This window comes from Corvus cornix, chromosome Z (assembly GCF_000738735.6).
Source record: "Corvus cornix cornix isolate S_Up_H32 chromosome Z, ASM73873v5, whole genome shotgun sequence".
NCBI lineage: Eukaryota > Metazoa > Chordata > Aves > Passeriformes > Corvidae > Corvus > Corvus cornix.
In genome coordinates, this window is record NC_046357.1 from 66178219 (window position 1) to 66201320 (window position 23102).

Below are 23102 nucleotides of genomic sequence, written 5' to 3' on the forward strand. Positions count from 1 at the left end.
TATATCAAACTGCATTTGAGCATGTTCCCAGGCACAGAACAGATTGCCAGTTCTGCTCAATCTTTTGAGTAGCCCAACGTGGTTTCGACCCATGCAAACTTGCTCTCCTCTGGAGTGCTCCTGGGCAGGGTTCAGGAGCCAGACCACTCCAGCAGCCACCCCAAGTAGTTTGCATGCAGCCACCCTATCTTGCCAGGACAAGGGGCTGCTCAAAGAGCTCAAGGCTCTTTCATGCCAGCTGCCAGACCATCCCCAGGCATATTAAATTTACTAGCATAAACAGGGCCTTTGAGACTTTCACAGGTCAGGGCTGATCACCAAAGTATGCTTGATGAAGCCATAGTCAATGCTAATGAGCTGATTTCTTTCTAATCATTCAAGGCATTTAGTTTTTATGCTTACTATGAATAAAGCAAATGCCTTGCAGATCTCGTTCAGATTATCAGTTGTTTTAAACTAAAATGTAATTATTTTTTTACACTCTCATCATAAATATCAGAACCTCCAGTATGAGAAAACTTTCAAACAAAGGAGTTTGAATCCATGACCAGGTAGAGTAGTAACCCAGTGCCCTAAAACGACACCAGTGAATCACTCTACAGCAGCTTGTTCATGCCCAATGCTGCCATCAGCATCCCATGCCCTGGTGAAATCCAAAGGAAACCAACCCAGGTTACTGTCAGCAAAGAGCTTGCAATAAGCACTGAAACTGATTTAACCTTACCTTGCTCTGTGGAAAGACTGATTTCTTCCAGTATCCTTCATATTTAAAGAGTCTCCAAGTGTCCCACTCCCCCAGCTAAAACTGACGCCAAACATCTCCAACACAGGTTACCCAAGCCATGCCAAGGCCAGAAAGTCACTTAATACTACGGCCCCAACTCTTTTGAGCAAAGAAAGATCATGAAGAAACCTCTGATTTTTCACGGGGCAGTTGCAGGAGTTTTAATAGAGGTAGTTTAGAAGATGTCAGAAAACTCGCTATTTTATATCTGAACAGAGTTCAGCAACACTTTCAGGCCAGACAGGTGCTAAGCCAATGTAGACAATCAATATTATTAAAATGGCATTTAAACAAACAAACAATCAAACAAAAAAGCCCCACCCAAAACTACAAAAAACCCCACCACCATGTATACACAGAAACATAAGTAAGATGAAAAGTTCAAAGAGTTTGACTATACACATACAGTATACAGAACAACTGGAATGCTTTATACATAGCCAGCATTTTCTGACTTGAGAATAATTAGAAAGGATTCAAGATGCCTAATTCCACTTCCGAGTGGTATCAGGCACTAACTAAACTGTAATGCAAGCACCAACAAACTTGCATTTCCTGTTCTTAAATGTTTTGAGGCTCTCCGAGTTTTAACTGCTGAACTTTGAGATAGAGATCATAGTAACAGCAGCAGAACAGAACAAAGGGAAGGAAAGCGCAACTGAAGCAGAAGCTTAAACCAAAGCATTTAATTGCATGTTGCTGATGTGCTTCTTTTAAGAGGACATAAAAAGGGCATTATACAGGATTCAAAGCATTTAGGGGTGAGGAAAGAGGGGAGGAAGAGTCAACACTTCAAATAAACATGCCATGTAGAGGAAATATCTAATAATTTATTGACCTTCAGTTTCACATTGTGAAAAAAAGTGAGTTTTACAAAATCTTAAGATGTAGTAGCAAACAACATAGACAATTTTACTTCTTCACTTGCACAGTTTTCTTTTAGCACATGAACCATGTCTTCAATGGCCAGGAATGGGAACATTATTCTGTTCTAATCACTCTTATTCAGACAGGTGTCAGACATATAGAAAAGGGGCTGCACAATTACACCAGAAGAGGAAGGCTGTCCTTTGTTACATGTTTCTACAGCAACCAGCCTGCAAAATAAGAGGAACCTTCCCATCTTATGCCAGGGTTTTTGTGTGCACTCTGCTGTGAACTGCATTTGCTTCAAAGTGTGGGGTGTTTTGCAGGACTGGAATGGTCAAGTAGTTAGCCAGGATTCCCACAACAATTCACAGAGCAAGAGCCTAGTGTATTCCCTGCAGAGACAGAGGCCCACCCTGACTTCAGCTTCCTTCAGCCTACACACAGGAATTAATTGAGGACTTGAAAGCAGACCACAACTTTGGAAACAGCTGCAGAAAACTCATCCCACTTTTGGAAGCTGCATGGTGCTACAAAACAGATTTCATAAGCTAAATAGATGCAAGGCAGCTTCACCTCTAGACTCTGATCAGCTTGACGGAGAACACAGGTCTCAAAGCTACATGTCCTTATTCAAACACAGGGGCCCCTGGGGACCCAGTTCTTTACTTCCTTGTACCTTATGTAATTGCTAGTGCCTGGTGAGAGGACATGCAAAACACAGGAAGTCTGATTTTATGGCTCCCTTCATACTCCTGAGAGTGATCCACAAGATGAAAGGCAACAAAAATTCAAGGCTGTTTGCTTCAACATGGCAACCTGTGCAAGTACAGGGATATAGAAAGTAGACCTATCCTAATCTGTTTTCCTATTGCTTAAAGGCCATCTAAGGGGGGGGGCAGGGTTAGAGAGGCTGTGGGTTTAAATACTTTTTTAATCTATCACTTCAAGGAATCAGTTTAATCAGTGGAACTATAATTTTATCACATCTAGCTGGAACTCACCCTTTCAAAAACTGCAAATGACTGCTGATTAATCAATGTTCTCTCAGTATTCACAGAACTCCAAATACCTTATTTCTGAAATGTAAAGAGTCTATTCCAAACAGCAAATCAAATGTAAGGCAGCACAGAGAAACTTCCAGTGACCAATGTAAACACTTTCAGATGACAAAGCTTTCACAAATACAGCTACATCACTGTCACACAGAGAAAGGCAAGCATCACCAATGTGACTATTTTTGTTTTGCATGCACACATGCAGCTGTTTACTTATACCACAGCACACACCAACCATGTTACTGAATGTGCCAGCTAAGTTGGGCTCCAGAAACATCTAAGAAAAAACACAACACAATACAAGCTTCATGACAGGATCTGGCAAAGAAAGTACCTGTGAAACACAAGCTTCTGAAATTCCAAAGAAAAAGGGTAGCATCATCTCTGTCCAAAGACCAGAATAATAAGAAACAATTTTATTTATAAATCAAAGTTTGGTTTCTCAGGATTATCTGAGGCTTATGAGCAACCAAGTGATTAAAGACACACCTGGATAACAAAAATTAAAAGCAGCAGAGCTTGAGGGCTTTTTTTTTTTTTTTTTAAGATAAGAGGTCTGAAATTCTTTATCTATCCCCATAAGAATTTTTCTAGAGCACTTGGGTCTTTGACATCTGGCCACTCAGATGATCATCTGAAATCCAGATGGATGAGGCAATCCAGTCAGTGCAAAATTGCTGCTCTTTCTTCTTCCTTTTTTTTTTTTTTTTTTAAGACTTCATCATTAACCTATGTTGAGGTTTTATTTTTGTTCTTATTCTTGAATCACCATTCTCCACTCCTTCAGGACAATGTGGCTATATTGTTGGTAACCCTCCTCCAACCCAATAAATAAATAAATAAGTTTGGACAATGACTTCATCTGGGCTTGGTATCCAGAAGCTCTTCCACAGTATTTGCGTTGCAATCAGGAAGCTGCACAAAGAGAATGTTGCAAGAGACTTTGGCTATTTCCAGGTTAGAAATTGAAAGGCATGACCAACAAATGAAATGTTGCAAGGACACCGTCTACAAGACACACCACATGCAACCTGGGGAGCTGGTGGCCTGAGAAAGTGACCTCCATGGCTTCTTCGTTTAGCACATGTGTAATTTAAAATCCTGTCTTGTAATCCTTCCATTTCCGACTGGGAAGCCACTCCTCCCTCCCACCTCCAACTGTTACCCAATAGTTTTCTTTCTTTGTGCAGCAGAGCAAGTCAGCAATCACAATATGTGCAAAACATACAATTCACACAAGCCCTTGCAACATGAAGACAATTGCAGGCATTGTTTCAGCATGCAACCACTGAACAATAAATAACTATATCTACAAGAAGTAACATAATAGGAATCAGACAGACTGAATTATAAATACAGGGAGGAACAGGAACAATGAGCATTTCGGGGATGTAATGTTTGTTCCCCACTGTTGCAAAAACATTTCACCACTGGACTGGTCCTTATGAAGCAGAAGGTAACTTACTGCACACAGGACAATGCAACACAGGGTGTAACAGATGCTGCAGGCACTGCCCACAGGCAAGCACACTCCACTCAGCAGAGTTCAGCAGCAATACTGCTGTATCTTCATTCACAGCAGCATCTTGCTGTTTCAGACCTGGCCTGCTTCTGCTGCAGCTGGTGCTGGCACTTCAAACCATCACAAAGAAAGGTAACAACCCTTTCGAATTTCACATAAAAACAGTGGCGTCCATGGAAATCAAGCGCTGTGTGGTGCACAGCTAAGAGAAGTTCTGTCTCTGGTTTTTTCATCTTTGAAAGACTGATTAATATTGGCATTAATCCACAATTACTAGCACAAGGACCAGATCACAGGTTTGTCCATTCATATTTAAACCATGTGTTGAAGCACTGAAGACAGGGGTTTCTTCTCCCATTCCTTCATGTCTAGGTTGGATAATTTACAAGGTGCAGATGATTTTCTTCAAATGCAAGAGATGCTGAATGATTTTTCTTCATTAAAACTTCTCCAGATCTGAGGTTCCAATTCGCTTCTCCAAATAAAGGAGTAAACTAAAAGCGTGGGAAGAGGTAGAGGGAAAGGGGAGAGAAATGACTTTAAAGATTTTGCTGCAACAATATACCATAAGGTTTTTCTTCCAGATGTCAAAGAAAATTTAAAAGCTAGGCTTAGGATACAACCCTAATATTGTATCCTACATTACAACGTTAGTGGGCTTCCCTGCCCGCTCCAAACGTCAAGGTTCTTGTGCAATACCCAACTACTGATACATAAACCAGACAAGAACATAATTATTTAGGACCAGATTCTGACTTCATTATTCTACTCACCTTACTCTGCAAACCATCCTATTGACTGCAGAAACACTGACTAACTTTTGGGGTAGAAATTCAGTCACTTGAAACCTAAATCAAACTGGCCCAAAGTGATTGGCTCAGTATCCTGCATACTTGCACATTTTTATGTTCCCCCAGAATCTTAAAACTTCGTGGATTTGTTTTAGGCAAACAAGCTTTTGTTACTTCTCTTCCACAAAAACCCACATGAGCACTTAGTGCAGAGTTTTTTCTATCCCTCAGCCAAAACAAACCTGGTTGGATCAAAGCAGAAGGGAAGGTGAAAGTGTCTCACCCCAATACCTCCCTCTACCTTAACAAATTCTGAATTGAATTTACTCACAGTAGAGAAAGGGCCATAGAATTCCCTTACTTAAAATACATCTACTCTTCATTAGAGCAGAATTCTCCCTCATTTCTTTTCACACAGCAATATACTATGCATCGATAAATCCATCCTGGAGTCCTTTATAAAATTTATTATTCAATGAGAAACTCAGCCTTTGGATACTGAGATTGTGCTTTGCTTTTTCACTGTGAAGCTGTATCAAAATGCCAGCTTCTAAACCATCATCAGTTCATCAGCAATTTCTGACAGCACTGCTAGAATTTTAGAAGGCAAATCCTACTTCATTACAATGCAAATGAGCTCCAGCACACTCACAGATCCTTTGAACACACCACATCTCTCTCAGGCTGTCTAAGAACAACAGAGAACATTCACAGGAAACAACCCAGCCTACATAACAGTCCATAGTGCTTTTGCAAGTGTGGGCTATTTTTTTATGTCTAAAAAAGTGTCCACTCTTAGTGTGATTAGTCTTTTCTAGGCATTCTTCAGCATAGCATGACATACTTCCCATCAATACAGACTATCAACACTGAAGTCAAAACAGTGTTTCTTGTCATGGGATGAATTTTAAAAAAACTATAAACAATTCCAAAACAGAGGGGAAAAAAAACGACTCAAAACTCTCAAGTTTGAGGAACAAGACAAAGCAGACTGAAGTCTTCCTAAAAGCTGTCAGACTGGGGCCACACAGCGCCATGAAAACAGAGCAATCAGAAGTAATTTCCTTTTTGTCCCTCCCACCCACTGACAAAGCAGCAGGAGTCAGTAGGAAAAAAAACAACCTACTTGCTGGATGAGCACACAGCACTGGAGAGATTTCAGTCTATGGCTACATTCAGACAGTTATCTTGTGTGCTTGTTAAGCCAGTTATCTTGTGTATTAGTGAAGCTAAAATAATGGCTTTTAACAAGATACTACAGAATAAAGGAAAGCTTTTTGCACCGTTATACTCTGAGAACTCTTTTTCAAAATAAAACACTCCCTCACGTACTGCAAACTCCAGAACAATTAAGTCAGACTCAGAAGAATAAGTCAATATTTTTCTTGGCACAGACCTGAGTCTGGGCATTCAATACTGCTGTTCTGATAACACTGAGAACCGCATAAAGTCAGTAATAATACAAATTAACTGAAGATATTGAGACATAGTTCCCAGCTAGGGAGGAAGCTGACACACAGAAATGAGGGCTTCCATTTGCTGTCGGGGGGCAATTACTGCCAGTAACCAGGACCTGCCAAGTCTCTAAAGTTTGTCGTGCTTTCCCAAGAGAAGTCTGGGGAAAAAAAGAGTGAGAAGGGGAGAGAGGGGAGAGAGAGAGGGGAGAGAGAGAGGGGAGAGAGAGAGGGGAGAGAGGAGGGGAGAGAGAGAGGGGAGAGAGAGAAGGGGAGAGAGAGGGGAGAGAGAGAGGGAGAGAGAGGGAGAGAGAGAGGGGAGAGAGAGAGGGGAGAGAGAGAGGGAGAGAGAGAGGGGAGAGAGAGAGGGGAGAGAGAGAGGGGAGAGAGAGAGGGAGAGAGAGAGGGGAGAGAGAGAGGGGAGAGAGAGAGGGTAGTATTTTCAAGGCAAACAACCACCTGAGAGAAGAGCACCTAGTGGCACAACACTCCCCAATTTCACACTAGATTTCAAAGCTGAGCTGCTGCTTTGCATGGGCCCAACCTTGTATTCCTTACTCAGTCAAAGCTCCCAGTCAAATGAAAGGCAACTACAAGAGTAACTGTCTGCACTATCTATACTGCTTCAAAGACCTTTGGGGTTTGCATTAAGTGCAAATGTCAACTGCTGCAAAAAACACCAAAGAAACCTCCCCAGTGATCTGTCCCAAACTGAAGAACCTAGAGAAGTCTTTATACATAAGTTGTTCTCCCTGGAGAAGATTCTGGAGAATCTCTGTCAGTCTGAACTTTTAGGTAACCCAAAGGCACATGTATAGCTTATTTAATTACTGCAACTCTATTTATTTGCCTTTTTTTTATAACCTGCCTGCCTTCAAGGGTACAATATACACTGCTCAAATCAAAAAAGAAACTACCATTCACAGGGCATTGATTATTTAGGATCAAGGACATCATTATATTTATTTGGCTGGCAGTAACTGATTTTGTACTAAAGCCACAAGGAGGAAGTGGGGAATAAAAGCAACACAACACAAACGGGAGTCTACCTGGTTTGTTGCAAAATACACAGATTAATAGTGAAAATCTTCTCCCCTCCTCCCAAAAATAAGAAATGCACAACAACCAATCAAGCAAGACCAAATTCAGACTTGCTTGTGAGAAGATACAATGCTGAAGTTGCATCTGGTAAGAGCTTGGCCCATTATGTATAATTAAATTGTTTTGGAACAGTGTGTGCTATAGACTAGTAATTATTTCAGGCAGCAATATTAATTACACATCTTCCTGACACTATATCTAGTTCAACATATATAAGCATATGTATTTTGAAAAGTCTGTATTTTAAAGTGTAGCAATGGAGAAAATGCAACCTTAATCCATGCAGATGCAACCATGCTGTTAGGTGAGATTGAAAATTAGGCCTGAACTCCCTGTAAAACACCTCTCATAAGACAGCAGCTTTCCCTAAAGCATCAGCATGTAAATTCAAGTGAATTTACTATCAGACTTCAGATCAGAATTTACTGTATCTTTTTTGGGTACTGTTACTGGATGCAGAGTGACTGAGTCTCAGTCATCAGGAAAATGGCACTGGAACCTTTATTTAGCATGCATTTAGTACTTAAAAGCAGAGCCAATTTCCAAAAGATTATCTGCATTTCCCCACAAATTGAAAATGTTATTTTTGCTCAGTCCTTTACATCTAAATCATGAAGGAAAAGGCCTTGTAAAAGTCAGTGCAAGATATATGGCAAACTACTTCCAGCATCTGGCTTTGTCACAGACATGGTGCCTGGCTTAAAACAGCCCATGAATGTATGTGTCACAGGTGCTCCAGATGTAAAATTGCATCAAACATACTCACCCCTCCTCAGAGCTGCTGCCGAAAAGTTTTTTGAAAAGCATTATTACAGTGAAATTCAAAGGTGTTATTTCTTACCTGGTAACTTTTAATTGCCAACTTATACACAATTAGGAGGGGAGGTGCTTCCATGTGCTGACAAATGCTGTGGGAATTAATGAATATGGCACAGTTGTTATGCTGTTCCATACATCTAACGTGGGATCGTAGCAGTCCAATGTTTTGCACCTCTGAATGCCAAAGTAGCCTCCAACCACATACAATTTGTTTCCAGATGCCACTGCATGGCAGCTCATTCGCTTTGCTGTCACATCTCCCACCTTAGTCCACTGGTATGCCTCACTGTTGAATTTATAAGCAGAGCATGCAGAGAATTCAGTATCTCCACCCATAATAAAAATCTGGTTTCCCAGAACAGCTGCAGCTGTGTAGCGCCAGGGCTGGGGCAGGTGGCTGGTACTGTCCATCTGTTTTCACACTGATCGTAGCACTGGACTTTGGGCAGCTTGTCATGGCTAACACTGGTACCACCAAAAGCAAACAGCTTCAGCTTTGCACTGACTACAGCTGCATTGCTTACTCCCTCTCGCAGTGGGGCAACCATGGTCCATTTGTTGGTCACGGGGTCATACTGTTCTACCTGCTTCAAGGATACTGAAGGGGAAGCTGGAAGGCAACCAGTTGCTGCAGTGTGTCCTCCTACTACATACAAACAGTGCTTAAGTTCGGCAGAACCGTGGCCAAACCTAGCTACCAGCATGGGAGCAGCCTTTGACCACTCCTCGTGAAGGGTGTCATACACCCACACATCTTTGGAGACTCCATTTTCTGATCCTCGTCCCCCAGTGATGTACACTTTGCAGCCTATGGCACAAGCACTGAACTCTTTCCGTGGGCTTGGAATGTCAGCCTTTGGAATGATCTCCTTTGCCTTTTGATCCACCAGGTACAGCTTGTCACACATAAAGGTTTGGCCACCCAAAAGAAAAAGTGAGTGACCAGCTTTTCGGGGTCTGGCACACAAGCTGGTAACCACTCCATCATTCTGTAAGATCTTCAACTTGCATCTTATTGATTCTTCTACAATCTCCTTGCTTTTCCTTTGCTTGGTGATAAGTTCTTCCATGGCCACATTCTCCATAAGGTATATGGCTGGCAGGAGGGCCAGTCTCACTGTCTGCAGCAGCTCTGGCAGGTAACAGTGACGCTTACTCAGGTCATAGTTGACCCAATTGATAGCTGATTCATATACCAGCCTTTCATCTTCAGTTTCTAATTCTTCGCTGGAAAGGAGCTGCACTACCATGTCTTTTGGCAGTTGAAGGAAGTCTTCGCTTTTACTGATACTCTGGAAGTTGCTAAGGCACATCCTCCAAGAGAGCTCATACAGCTTGGTGCACTGATGAGCATCTGACAGCAGCAGCATACCGAGACAGTTGGTGGGATGAAGGTTTTTCTCCAGAAATTCTGCACAAGCATCCCGAATGTCCTGAAACTCCAGCATGTCACCAGCCTCCAGCAATGACTCTGCATTTTCCTCATTGATGATAACTCTGGAGGAATATGCATAGTCCAGAAGAAGCTCCAAGACTTCTGGGTGAATTGAATTGTGAAAGTTGACTTCACTGTCCTGGCTCTCTTTCAGTCCTCCACTGAACATTGCTTCAAAGTAGCGGCTACAAGCAGCTAGAACTGCTCTGTGGCAGGGGAATGACCTGTTTCCAGCATGGAGAAGTACATCTGTAAAGAGACGCTGCTGACGCAGGAGGTTCAGGTGAGTAAGGACACTATCAGCATAGGATGACTTGTGGAACAAGTATATGTTTATGGAGCCAGTACTGGCCCTAGACTTGCGATTTTCATGCATGCTGACTGACATTTTCTTTTACACCTATAAGCAAAGAAAAAATTTATATTAAATAAAAGTAAAATTCATTATTATTTTTACATATCAAAAAGTGTGTCTATTATTCACTATAGGATGGGGGAGAAAAAAGCCTTAATTTACAGCTGAGTGGACAAAGAATTGCATCTCCCTTTGGCATGTGTTTATTTTTTTGTAAGCTGAGATTCATAAATGACATAGTCTAAATTTGTTGCCCAAGAGCAGGTTTATCTTGGGAAACCTGATCTCCAACTTTCATAGCAATACAGTAAGCAAGTAAGTTAGAGAAAGAAAATGAACCAGGACTGATTTTCTCACCCTTCCCCAGCCTGGACCAGCTGATTCATTACATACATACACATGCACACGCTTGAAACATTCTCCTGTACTGAATCATAGCAGGAAGAGCTACCAGACAGAATACCTAAGGAATGTCAAAAGCTGTATAGGGAACAAAAACCTACTAATCCCATTAGGAAGCTTCCCTTTGGTATAGTGATTCCGTATGCAACAGCACAAAATGGAAAAAAAAACGAACTTAAAATAAAACCCTGGTATCAACCATACATTTAGGCTGGTGTAAATGTAAAAAAACCTAGACTAGTAAATTCTACAGATCCCACCTTTATTCCACAGAATTCAGCACTATAGCAAATATATAGGCAGGGTCAGCAGAAAAACATGTTTTGACTACCAGCTGAAGTCACTGAGACATGGCCTCTGAAGCCACCTGGAGAGTCAGGTCCTCAGAGCTTAAGCCATCAGTTCATTCTGAAGTTTTGAGGAGGCATGAAACAGAAGACATATCCTATCCTGCTCTATTCCTAGCAAACAAAACGCTGTTCAGATCCTATTTAGAGGTGAATGTTACTGTTACCTGCCATGGTAACAGTAACCTACCTGCAAGTATATGTATAATTACAGCAGCAAGTTTCCAGATTTAAGTAAGTCAAAATAGTATGGAGTATAGGGAAAGGGAGGAATATTGCCAGACATATAAAGCTAATGGCCAAAAAGCCACAGTGCAAATAGTAGGAGATGAAACAGACAGAACTCAGTGCAAGCTGTGGCTGTTAATCAGTACTCTAATAATCTCACTTCTCTCTCTTCAAACTGCAGAGAAAACTCAGAGAAAGCCAAGAACCAAACTTGCCTAATTATTATGCTATTTGAATGTCCAGAGTACCTTTTACTGCACCTTCAAATAAAGAACTGGCCAGAAGGTCTACCTGGAAAGCATGCAGTGTCCTAAGTCAGAGCATGACCTGGGGCCACTTGCGAAGGTTTTTAATGTGGATACACTTTACTCTCACACAGACATTTTCATATACTTGAGCATCTTTAAGCACTGCAGAACTGTAGAATTTCATTCCCACATTTCATGCTTCAAGATAATACAAGAGCTTTACAAGCCTCAAAAAGAAGCATTTTTAAATACATGTATTTTTCTAGATTCATATGACCAGAAATAACAAAATCAAAACCACATGTTTAATTTGGACAGCAGACTCCATTTCAGAAGAAGCAATCTGTGTATATAGAACATGCAACACCTGCAGTATAAATGCAGAACAGCCAGTACCATCCTCCTCACTATCTGTGCTAATGTAATTGATTCACCATATTGAACAGCAAGTCTGTGATACACCTTTCCCTTCAGTTACAGCAAAAAAAAGCCCCTAAACCAAATTTAAAGTAAGGAATAAAGAGACACCTTACTGTAAAACTACTATAGCCCATTTCCTTTTATCTGAAACACAATTTGCCTGATGAAACTTAACTGGGATTGAAAAAAGCAAGTAACACAGCCCAATATATGGTGCTCAGCCCAAAGTCCTTCAAACCAGAGAGGAATCCTACACATCAGAGCTACAAGGCAGAGTATCTGTCTCTACCATGCAAAAGTTTAGAAAGGGATCCTACGAGTACTCCCTAGACCAACCTATTAAATACACTAAGCACAGAACAGCTTAAGGCAGCTGGTATGTCTTCAAAACAAACTCTTTTACAAGGAAAATTAAATGACCTTTAATGGAATTGTATTGTCTGGCAAAAAAATACGCAGATGGCATTCAAGGATCTTGAGCACTAATCTCAGACTAAAATAACCCACTTAACCTATAGCCAAAAATGTGATACTGACTATTTACAGGTTGAAATCTCCTGAAACTGAAGGATTACAGAAAGGTCATGGCCTGAAACACTAGTGTACAAGCAGTTTGAAGACACAAACAGGAAGCTGAACACTTTACTGTAGTTTTTTTCAAACTTTTCCATGTACTTTACTATTTTAAATGATATTATGATGCAATGCAAAGTATTCACTGGATCTCTACAGGTGGGTTTTCCTCACACTGAGGACTTACTCTTTCAAGGTTCCTCACCAGGGAGCAGGATGGGAGCTAAACACTCCACTGATCAGAGACAGCAGAATAACCAGGATCTGAATATGCTCACTGCCCCTCACCCTCCATTCCAATTAACTGAATGTGTAGACATCACAGTCTAGGCATGTCAGGATCTCTATGAAAACACAGGTCCTCTTCTTTGCCCCCTCATATTGGGGGAATTCAGAGCATACTGAAAACTTTCTTTCATCATGCACACAGGGTTCAGAAACAGGGCAGGTAAAGTTCACATCAGAGGCTGCAAATGCAGGCATTTAAATCTTTCACCAGGCTGTGTACTACCATGAGCACCACTTGTTCAGCGCCACTCAGAATGAGCCCAGAACCACAACAAAATAGAGGCAAACATAAAAAAATCCACCCTGCAGTTATGCATACAGTGGAGACTAGTGAACTACAGACCACATGCAGAGGGGAGAAACAGATCACTGTCTGTTACCCAAAGCCCACTCACAGCCATAGTAAAAAATATCACTGTAAAAAAAAAAATTGCATAAGAACCCCTCTCAAACAGCTACTGAATAAGGCACTCACTATTTCACCCTGCTATAACAGAAGACTTAGTCTCTTGCTGAGAAGTAGATTTCACATATGCTAGTCTTGAACCGTTCCTGTAAGATTGCCTTTATCATTGCAATGTCATCTATTGAGAGGAATTCAAAATATGCCAATTCACATTTAAGATAAGTTAACATATTTCCCCAAACAGAACAAAGATACATATCTATACACATCTTTTTCCTCCACTATGGTGCTGAGATGAGTTCACACATGGACTCCCTGAACAAACACCCTTAGAAGCAGTATCACCATTCACTAACAGGCAGTGTTTCCATAAACATCCTTTCTGAGTCTCTGGCAATTAGGTCAATCCAGAATCTTATAAGAAAATCAAAATGTAAAAATGACATCTCCGATTTCTCTGTTTGGTGTTGAAAATTATGTAAGCCTCAAATTCTTCAACAGAGGTAATTTACAGTCAGTGATCAAGTGATCATCTTGAAAAATATTAGCCTTCATATATAAGGCTACATATATAATAGTTCCCTTCAGGCGTTTTTTTCCTTAGAAATAGTATTTGTATGTAAAAGACAAGAAGTGGTCAGTAAATTACAGATACAGATTTTATCTAGGAACAGAGGTTGAACCAAGACTTTGATTTATAATTACACTTCAACAGCCTACTTGTCACAGCAGCCCAGTAGTAAACACTACTTTACGACTAAACAACAGGCTCCTTGTCCCACTTAACAGTTCTACAGCATGCAGGTCTCAGCCTAAATAAACTGAAAAATTAAGTATTTTCAAATTACTGACACATCCCTGATGCAGGCTCATTTTAATACGACTGTATAATTACACGGTGGTTGCGTTTTTCTTTAGAGTCAGTGAAACAGCCGAAAGAGGAAATCTACTAATCATCCCATCGATGTAACTAACACCGCTTTCAATTGCTAAATCTGCACCGATACTATCGGCAGAAGCAAACCGTGAGCCTACCTAAAGTCTTCAAACTCAGTGGCTGCCTAGGACCTGCAGCGAGACAGAAAGCAGAACACGCTGCTCCTGCTAGGAATGCACTACAGCTCTGCAGACAAAGAAACGCAACTCTAAATTCCCCTCAGTTCGCTCCATCAAAGCACCTAAGTAACTTCGTCTCTGAAAAGAAACTTGCAGAGCTTCTTTCCAGCCTGATATAAAATCCAGTGGGAGAAGCTAAATGCATTTGGTTTCCTTTATAGAGCAATAACCACGTGCAAAAGTTTCTGTACCGGCGCAGGGAGAGCAGCGCCGCAGACAGCTCACGGAGCAGCGAGGCGCTCGCTCATTGCCTGCCCTGCCTTACGCCCGCTGAGGGATGCTCCGGACTGCCCGGGGCCCCGAGCAGGAAGCTGAAGCCCACCGGCGAGGCCAGCAGCCTTCGTAACGGGAGCCGACGCTTTCCGAGGGCAGCAGAATACAGGAGATCGCAAACCACCGCGGATGCCTACCTACCAGTGCCCCGCTGGTCCCTAGCGTTCCGGACAGGGCGGAGGAGGGCCAGGCTCCGCCTGTGCCGGGGACCAACAAGGCAGCCCGGCTCCAGCCGGAGAAGCACCGCAGGCAGCGAGGCGGCAGCTCTACCCCGCCGCTGCCCACCCGCCTCCCCTCCGCACCCGGCGCTGCACCGGATCGGCGGCACCAACTTACAGCGGCGGCTCCCGGGCGAGCGCGAAGGTGCCTGGGCGGCGCAGCGCCGCGCATGGGAGGGGAGCTGGGCTGTGCCGGTTCGGCGGGGCCGCGGAGACGCGGCGGGCGAGCGGCGGTGCCGGGAGCCGCGCAGAGCCGGGCGGAGCTGGTGCCGCTGGCGGGAGGCGGGTCGCGGAAGGGAGGGCGGGAGGTAGGGAAGAGGGACGGAAGGAATGGAAGAAGGGGCTGCTGCTACTGCTGGCACGCCGGCCGCAGCTCTGCCCCAGCGGCGGAGCGGAGAAGGGGTATATGGGCTGGGGGCGGGGGGAGCCTTTATGCTAAGCCTGTGAGTGACAGGCGGGGAGGGACGGCCGGCAGGACGAGGGGAGCGCGCTCGCAGTTGCTGTCCCGGCCGGCGGCAGGGAAGGTGTAGCGGGGCGCTTGCGTCGCCCCGGACGGGGACTGCAGGATGGCCTCTCCTGCCTGCCCTGCCCCGCACCCGAGCGGGGCGGCGTGGGGGCTCCGCAGGCTCGGACGGAGCAGCCACTCGCTGTACGAGCTCCTGCACCGCGCTCGGGGTGAACAAGGGGTACGCCCGGCTGCGCAGACACCGAAACAGCTGTGCGGGATGGGGAGAGCCACGCGGACAGGAGGGGTCCCTGTCCTCATGGCGTGTCCCAGTGGGTGGCGAAGACCGAACAAAGCAGACGGTGGAAAATCCCTCCTCGGCGCCCTGGGAGCGGCCGGGAGGGCGCGGAGGAGCGCGGGCATCGCGGGCGCTGAGCCCGTTGCCGGGCGCTGCTCCTCCCGCGGCGGCGGGGCGGTGCCGCGGAGCTACCGCGGGCCGTGCGGCCACTGCGCTCTCGGGAGGCCTTCACAGAGCTGCCGCTTCATAGCTGCCCAGCGGAATGCTCCCCCAGCACAAAGGGAAGCCTGGCTTTAATTATTTCCCAATTAACAAAGTATGTAAAAAACGCATGTGTGCAAAAGGCTGATTTCAACAATAAACATATTCGAGACATAACAACAGTGCTTACATAATATCATTGTGTGGCTTTGTACAAGAAAAACACAAGGTACCATACTAAACATTGCACATATTTCTAGTTTACTATTTGCTAATACCACTTAAAACAATGGTATTAGTCTAAAGAGGCTTTAAGGAAGGTAAGAGCAATTACTCGCACCAGCGGGAAGCTTCTTGTTGAATATAATAGTCTGGAGAATTTGCTCGTTCTTCATAATGAAATGTCACCCAAAATTCTCCTGTTAAAAAAAAAAAAAATGCCCTGCAAGCAATTTGCTTACATGCAGGGGGTTATTTATATTTGTGTTGCTGGACTCCAGAGTCTGCCGATAAGCACACACTTAGTGTACAGCAGGACACATCTGTAATTCTAGACAGCCTGCGGGCATATGCAAGCCTGGAGAGCATGGCTGAACAGGGAGCAGATGAAAGAGTAATTTGTTTCATAGATTATTTCTTTTTATGATATTGTTTTATTACAACATGAAGTATTGCAGGTTGCATGGTCTAAAAATGTTGCACATCTGTATGTAATAAAGTATGTTTCAAAGTTGTTTAGGTGTGAGAAGCTGTTGTAAATTGTAAACAACCTCGCACAAGGGGTATTCACAGACACCCATGTTAACCTGACTCATGTACCTGTAGAGGATTTTGGATTTGACTGTGAAATTTCAACCTGTGTTGCACGTTGTATTTTCCATGTTATGAGTCCAGCTTTTCCTTTTGCGTAACATAACCATAAAATGCCTTGATCCTATTTTCCCACGTTTCCCCCCAACTAAACCTGCAGAGATTCTACCCAAATCCTGTCCATTATGGTGAATCTTCCACAATGTGATCAGAAAGTCAGATTATCTCATTCTATGCAACTAAAAACACAGGGACACATTACTTCATACAGTGACACTTTGAACAGGCAGAGTTATCACTATGAGTGATAAGCCAAAATGATACAATAATGTTACCTATCATTGCTTAGCAACATCTGAACTATAGCTGTAAGGAATGGTCAGTGAAAAACAAGTTCCACAGAGAGGACAACATACGGGACTTATGTGGATTCCCACAGTATGCAGATTTGGGCAGTACCCTGCATGAACAAAATGGGGCAATAATCCTGTAAGCGAGTGACCAGATGAGTACTGATCTTCCTTTTTTTCCATGAAATGAGGAACCTGTTGAAGTTAATCAGGGCAGAATGATTGGATGAAGCTTTAAGTCATCTGTTGGGGAAACAAGTACACAGCCAGACAGATACTTCTGTGTGTGTAAAGGAGTGGTACTGGTGAGAGCAGAGAGAGAATAAGAAGAAAAAGGAACTCCACAGTCCATGCTTACAAACCACAACAGTTGTTCTTTTGGATGTGCTCAGATGAGCTCTTATTTATGCTTAAGTGACAAAACACCCAAAGTGTTACTTCTTCTTTCTGCACAGGAGTTAGAAGTAGATAGCTTTGTCCCAGTATAGCTTATAGCACATTTAAAATAAGAGTGCTTGTTTTGCTAGGATGGAAAAAACACTCAAGAAATAAATCTGGTCCAACACAAATCTTTGGCCTGGTTTATGTTGGTCTGAGAACTAAGATCACAGTTAAGCACTGTTCTGGTTAAGCCAGTTTTGTAGATGGGCCAATCTGTATTTTGACATTGCTGAAAACAAAGCTGGCCTAGCCTATTCCAGGACATAGTTTGACATGCCCGCTGAACTAGTTGAAACATGTTTCTCCTAGTATTAGTATGCCAGGATAGATAGGATCTTTGCAGTGTTGCTAAATATCATGCTTTTATCACAAATCACAAGATAATTCGCCCTTTTCTCAAAGCTTCAGCTTCTAGAGTCATGTGAAATTGATAATCTCTTAGGGTTGGTTTTGTTGTTTGTTTGTTTGTTTGTTTGTTTTTAATAGGAAATCTGAAAGGATCAGTATGTCAATATAAACCCCCATTTTAATCTCTATAATTAAGTGCCACATTTGACTCTGAAAACACTGGGATAGGAAAAACTTCATTCAACTCAAATCCAGCTTGCTTGCTATGCAGAGAACTGTTGTTTTAACTAAATTATTTCACCTTGCTCTTTATTTAAATTGGTTTGACTTCTGTGTTGAGACAAGTTCTTGGAACCTTGAATGTATAGCAAACGTTATCATATGGCTTTATTGACACTTAAATGTTTTGCAGGCATACCTGTGTAGCTAAAAGATCTCCCAGATTACCCTAGCAGCACCAGCAAGAGTTCTATCACTGGCAGAGCTGTACTGGTAAAATAATCCATTTACCAGAGCAGGTTATTTCATTTGGGAGATGGAAATATGTATTTTGTTTTGTTTTGTTAGTATCAGCAGCATCTAAACTAGCAGGGTTTGCCAGTACAGCTATCTTGGCAAGCCTTTTAAATGCAAACAGGCAGTATGTGCCTGCAGCACAGTCTGAGATCTCATTTTTAATGCTATTAAACAGCTGTGTCTTGGGCTTTTGCCTTGTTAGACTCTTTTTAACCACATTATTTTGTTCAACTGCTAAATAAACAGCATGGGGTTAAATGTATTAGTGTAATTTATCTTCTTTCCTTCCTAATTTACACTTTGAATGAATTAATTAGAATGATTTAATTAACAATGTACAATAGCAGTACCAGTGCCAGAGCTCTCCCAGGGGGATATGGACAAGAACACCCCTCAGTGACCCACACCTGCTTTCCTTATCATTTGCCTTTGATGTGCTTCTCCAGGCTGGCCTGCAAACAGAGATTTGCATGGATACAGCACAATGCATTATAGTGCTTGTTTAGTGCTAGAGACACACTAAAAGTGTTTGGGGAGGTCAACATTCAGTTACAGCAGCTTGTCCACCAGTTCTGGGAGTGAGAAACCCCTCTTTTCCCAGTTCTCCCTTTCTCATCTCTCGGTGTGTTTATTTTCAGAAGGGATTACATTCAGTCAGGCTGGCCCTTAGATGTAATTCATTCATGTCATGACAGCTCAGACCAAAAGGAAGAGAAAATACCTGCTGCTGTCTAAACCAGCAGCACGAAGGGGCAAATATTGTTGTATGTGACACATAACTGCTCCTCTCCAAAATATCAGTGTGGTAAATTGTTGTGAGGTGTGAATCCCTTGTCACTTTTAAAGTATATGAACACTAGCTCATTTGAAGTCAGTGAGTTGAAGTCAATGCCATCATATTATAGGAAAGAAGCAGGAAAAGTCATTCCATTAATATGTTTTGTACAGAAGATTTTCAGAAGGATCAGTTTGGCTGTAAATAATGTAATAAATATGGACAATGTCTGGAGTGAGAAAGATTTCCTTTTGAGATTTCTTGATTCTTAGGAGAAACCCTTGTAAAGCCCAACTACTGCATCTTGTCCAGAATCCACACTTCCAGCAGCGTGTACTTACAAAGATAAGTACTATTGAGAAAAAAAATGTCTCAAGACTATAAGGAGAAGCCATTCACTTCTCTTTTTTATGTAATTCCTCTGTCCATCTTATCCTTTTCCATTTTGTCTTGCTGTCTATAATTATTCCTCAAAAAGTCTCTGCCACCTGACATTTTTCCTACTCCGTATTATCTGTTCTCCTCCTTAGCAAGAAAAGTGACTCCTGTTCATGGACGACAGTGACGATGATGACCCACTTTTGAGCAGATTTGATTAGTAAGTGTTCCTAATTATTAGTGATATAGAAGCCCTTCCCAAAGATATGTGGATCAGCACAGGACTGGGAATAGCACTGCAAAGGGTGAGTGGTTGCTGCCACTTCTGCCGTCATTCATAGTGACATTTGGCAAAAGTCATGTGTTCATTGTTAGGAGATTTCAGTTCCCTGTGCATATCTTTGCTGGCTATTCCCATCTCGTAACAGCGACTCCACACTGGGTTATTTTCTTGCCTCTCTACAGGAGCTATCTCCAGTAGTGCAAACTCCAGGCCTTGCAGCACCTTCCTTTTCCTTCTCTCTTGCTAAGTAGCAGTGGCCCCCAGTGGTGATAGCTAACCTGGCTCCTTATTTCAGGTTTTACCACGCTGCACTGAAAAGCCTCCATGCTGTAACAACCTTGGCGTAAGGAATTGTGTGAGTTTCCCACATCTTTCACTTCTGCAGGGACCACGGGCCAGTTTCTCCTGACCACCCCTCTTCCCCCCCCGAACTGACCAACACTGATGATGCTTTGAGAATAGGGGTATATGTTGTATTCTTCTCTAAGATATTTAGACTTTAAGAAGGAACCAGATAATTTAAACGGTACAGCATTTCCTCTAGGGAGACCCCTAAATGATGGAGACATTTTGCTTGTCTTCATCTTTTATGTTAGTATTACAAGCAGGAAGACAAAAGTGTGTTCATTCAAACAACTGCTTTGGCATTTTAAGGACAGTAATACACCTCTAACTAGCTATTCTTACATTGCTGACTAGCATTGCACTTTTAAATACAAGGCATTTAAGGACTTTTAATGCTTAAGGACTATTTAAGGACTTCATTGAATGTATTTAGGGGCAAGGATTTCTGACGTTAGATGGAAATACATAAATTCTTTTGGAGGTGCAGCTTTGAGTCACTGAAGTCTGCAAACACAGACATGTATGTCTCAAAACAAACAAAAAAAAACCCCAAACACGTTACCTTGGGGACTTGTTTCACTGTTCCACTCATTAGACGATATTTTGCCCTCAAGTCAAAATGGAACAAGATTTTCTCTTCTTCAGGTCTGCTGAAGAAGACAAGCCATACACCGACAGATGCCAGAGAAAAAGAAGGCAATGCACCGGAGCTGAAATGCCCTCACTCTGTCTCATACTTATCCAAGAGAGCTTATCAGATTTATTCAGGTGAATAAGAGTAAACATGAGAGAAAAACCTTTTTTTGCTCCTTCTGTTTTTCAGCACCCAGCAGACTTTAATTTGTCCTTATGAATATATAGGTATATCAGGATCTTAGGTGTAAGTCCAGATTGCTCACCTGTCAAAAGTCTATGCCTCAATGCTACTATCATCCAATGTACCAAACCAAAATGAGAGCAAAGAAACCTCATGTAGTCACACTTTCCATTATCATATACCTAGCTCTAAGTTTTCTGGCCATGAGGTTATGGGAAGTGGTCCACAGAACCAAAGAAAACTGTAAAGTGTATATTGTTTCCAGTTTAAAAAGTTTGATTATAAGAATACATAAGAAATTAGGAAGCTTAACATAATTTGTTGGAGATCACTGCTTTAGGGAGAAGGAAAGAACAGAATTCTGATTTTAGTGGGTTTAGGACAGATCCAGACAAGTATTTTAAAGCAAGCTTGTTTGTGTAAGTATGACTTTATTAATTTTCCTGCTCAGCAATTCACCACAAACATCTGGAACAGCACTATTAGTAGTTTTGAGGCCACATTAATTCTGGATGTTCTTAAATAGCATTTTTAAAGATACTTCAGAACACTAAAGAAAGGAACACTTTTGAAGCCTCTTGGCAGAACATGAGAAGATTAAAACAGACTCACTCACCTCGTTCTAATCTGTGAAGTTTGATGGTTGTGAGGAAGTAATCTGATTCCAAACTTCTTAACAAAATGAAATGTGTCCTATGGAGTTGGTATTTGTGTGGTTTAGATCAAACTTTTGAACATATTGCCTACAGCAGGGGTTGTTTCTCAGGCGTTAAATGCACAAGTAGCCTCAGCATCCCCATCAGGCTGTGTCTGTTTAATGAGAAGGACTTAAAAGGATGTATTTGCTTGTTTTAAAAGACTTGTTTATGTACTTTGACACTTCATTGTTCTTGTGTACAAAGGAAACCAGTGAATTGGATTCTGCCACAGAGTCCATGTATTATACAAAGGTTTAAAATCCTTCATGGTGTTGGTTTGAATTATTTTATCTTTTTTATGACCAAGCCTTTGTAGAAGATTAATTCACTGTTGGTGCAGTGTGATGAATTTAGGTCCGCACCTAAACTTTTTTTAAAAAACAAAAGTGAGTTTTTGAGTCAAGAAATGTCACATTATAACAGGCAAAGCCTTGCAAGTTACACGTCCAACAGCATGAGGAAACCAGATTTCTTAGGTGAGCTGTATTCCAAAAACGGCTATTAGTCCTCTGCTCTAAATGTCAATATGGATGATTTAGTTACGCCCAAGTTAATACAGAGGGCTTAAACTTGTAAGAATGTGTAGTATGGGCAAAGCTTCAAAAGTCTCTTAATACAGTGGCATTTATTCTGGTTATTGATTGTGTCTTCAAAGCTCTGCCTTATTTTAGGCTAATGGAATTTAATTAAACATCTGATTACTGCTGAAAGTAGTAAAAATGAAGCTGTTGATGCTTTATGTGAGCTAAACATTTTCTGGCATTTTTCCCAATCTCCAGGACATGTCTGAACATGTTTTTATTTCCTACCTGAAGAAGGAGCCACTTGGCATGTCAACATATGTATATCTTGGCTTAGAGAAAAGACAGTAGTTTGGAAATACAAAAGACAGCTTCTGTCTTTTGTAACAAGTCTTGTGTGTTAAGATGTAAAAGAGGTAATACATTAAATTAGAAAGAACTTGAAGTGCATAGTTGGAAGATAGCTGACTGATCACTTGTGCTTTCTTAAAGAAAGCTATTTAAGGTTTCAGTTAACAAGCAATTTCCTTTTCAGAATCTGCTTTCATCTATATGTGAACTTAGAATTTTGCTCAAATAGAGTAACAAAGCCCAGTGACTCACCACATCCGAATAATTGATTGGAAGAGTCTCAGATTTTCCTTAAAGGCCTAATGCAGATTAAGCTGTGGAAGCAATCTTATCTTGCGATGGCTAAAAGAATAGACTTCCACTCATACATTCTGTAGACATCTCTGAAATTCATTGCTTATTGTGATAAACCACACATATCATAAATATTCTGGATAGAAAAATATTTGGAAGCTTTGTCATATCACAATAAACGGGAGTAGAGGCTGACAGTCTTGAAACAGTGGTATGGGACATACACAGAGCAGTTGTCAAATGTGTAAATGGATTTAGTAGTTCAAAAGTAATAGTTCACCAGAATATCTAGGCAGATATCTCTAGTGCTCAGTAGCTTGTGTCACATGCCAGTACATTTATGGCACACGTGCACACACACACAGAGCCTATTGTATGCACAAGCGCAGCCAGAACTTGTGTTTGTATATGTGTAGTCACATTTTCTTATTTAGATTTTTTAAAAAAATAGAAATTTAAGGATGACCAATTATATGAAAATTCACCATATTTGGAAATCTGATATCAACATTATCTCAAGCAAATT

General features: G+C 41.9%; 2 protein-coding genes across 2 annotated transcripts; one reads left to right on the top strand and one right to left on the bottom strand.

The window, feature by feature from the left end:
- Positions 1–1594: 1594 nt before the first annotated feature.
- ENC1 (ectodermal-neural cortex 1) lies at positions 1595–14910 on the bottom strand. Its single transcript, XM_039567269.1, is given in 4 exon segments — positions 1595–4725; positions 8419–8782; positions 8785–10231; positions 14824–14910. Coding segments are annotated over 2 exon segments (1767 nt in total). The 5' UTR covers positions 10220–10231; positions 14824–14910; the 3' UTR covers positions 1595–4725; positions 8419–8450.
- On the top strand, positions 13538–15840 carry LOC120411542. The gene is made up of 3 exons (XM_039567587.1): positions 13538–13576; positions 14376–15107; positions 15331–15840. Exons 1-2 carry the CDS (start codon positions 13538–13540, stop codon positions 15015–15017), a joined length of 681 nt encoding a protein of 226 aa, XP_039423521.1. The 3' UTR covers positions 15018–15107; positions 15331–15840.
- Positions 15841–23102: the final 7262 nt, after the last annotated feature.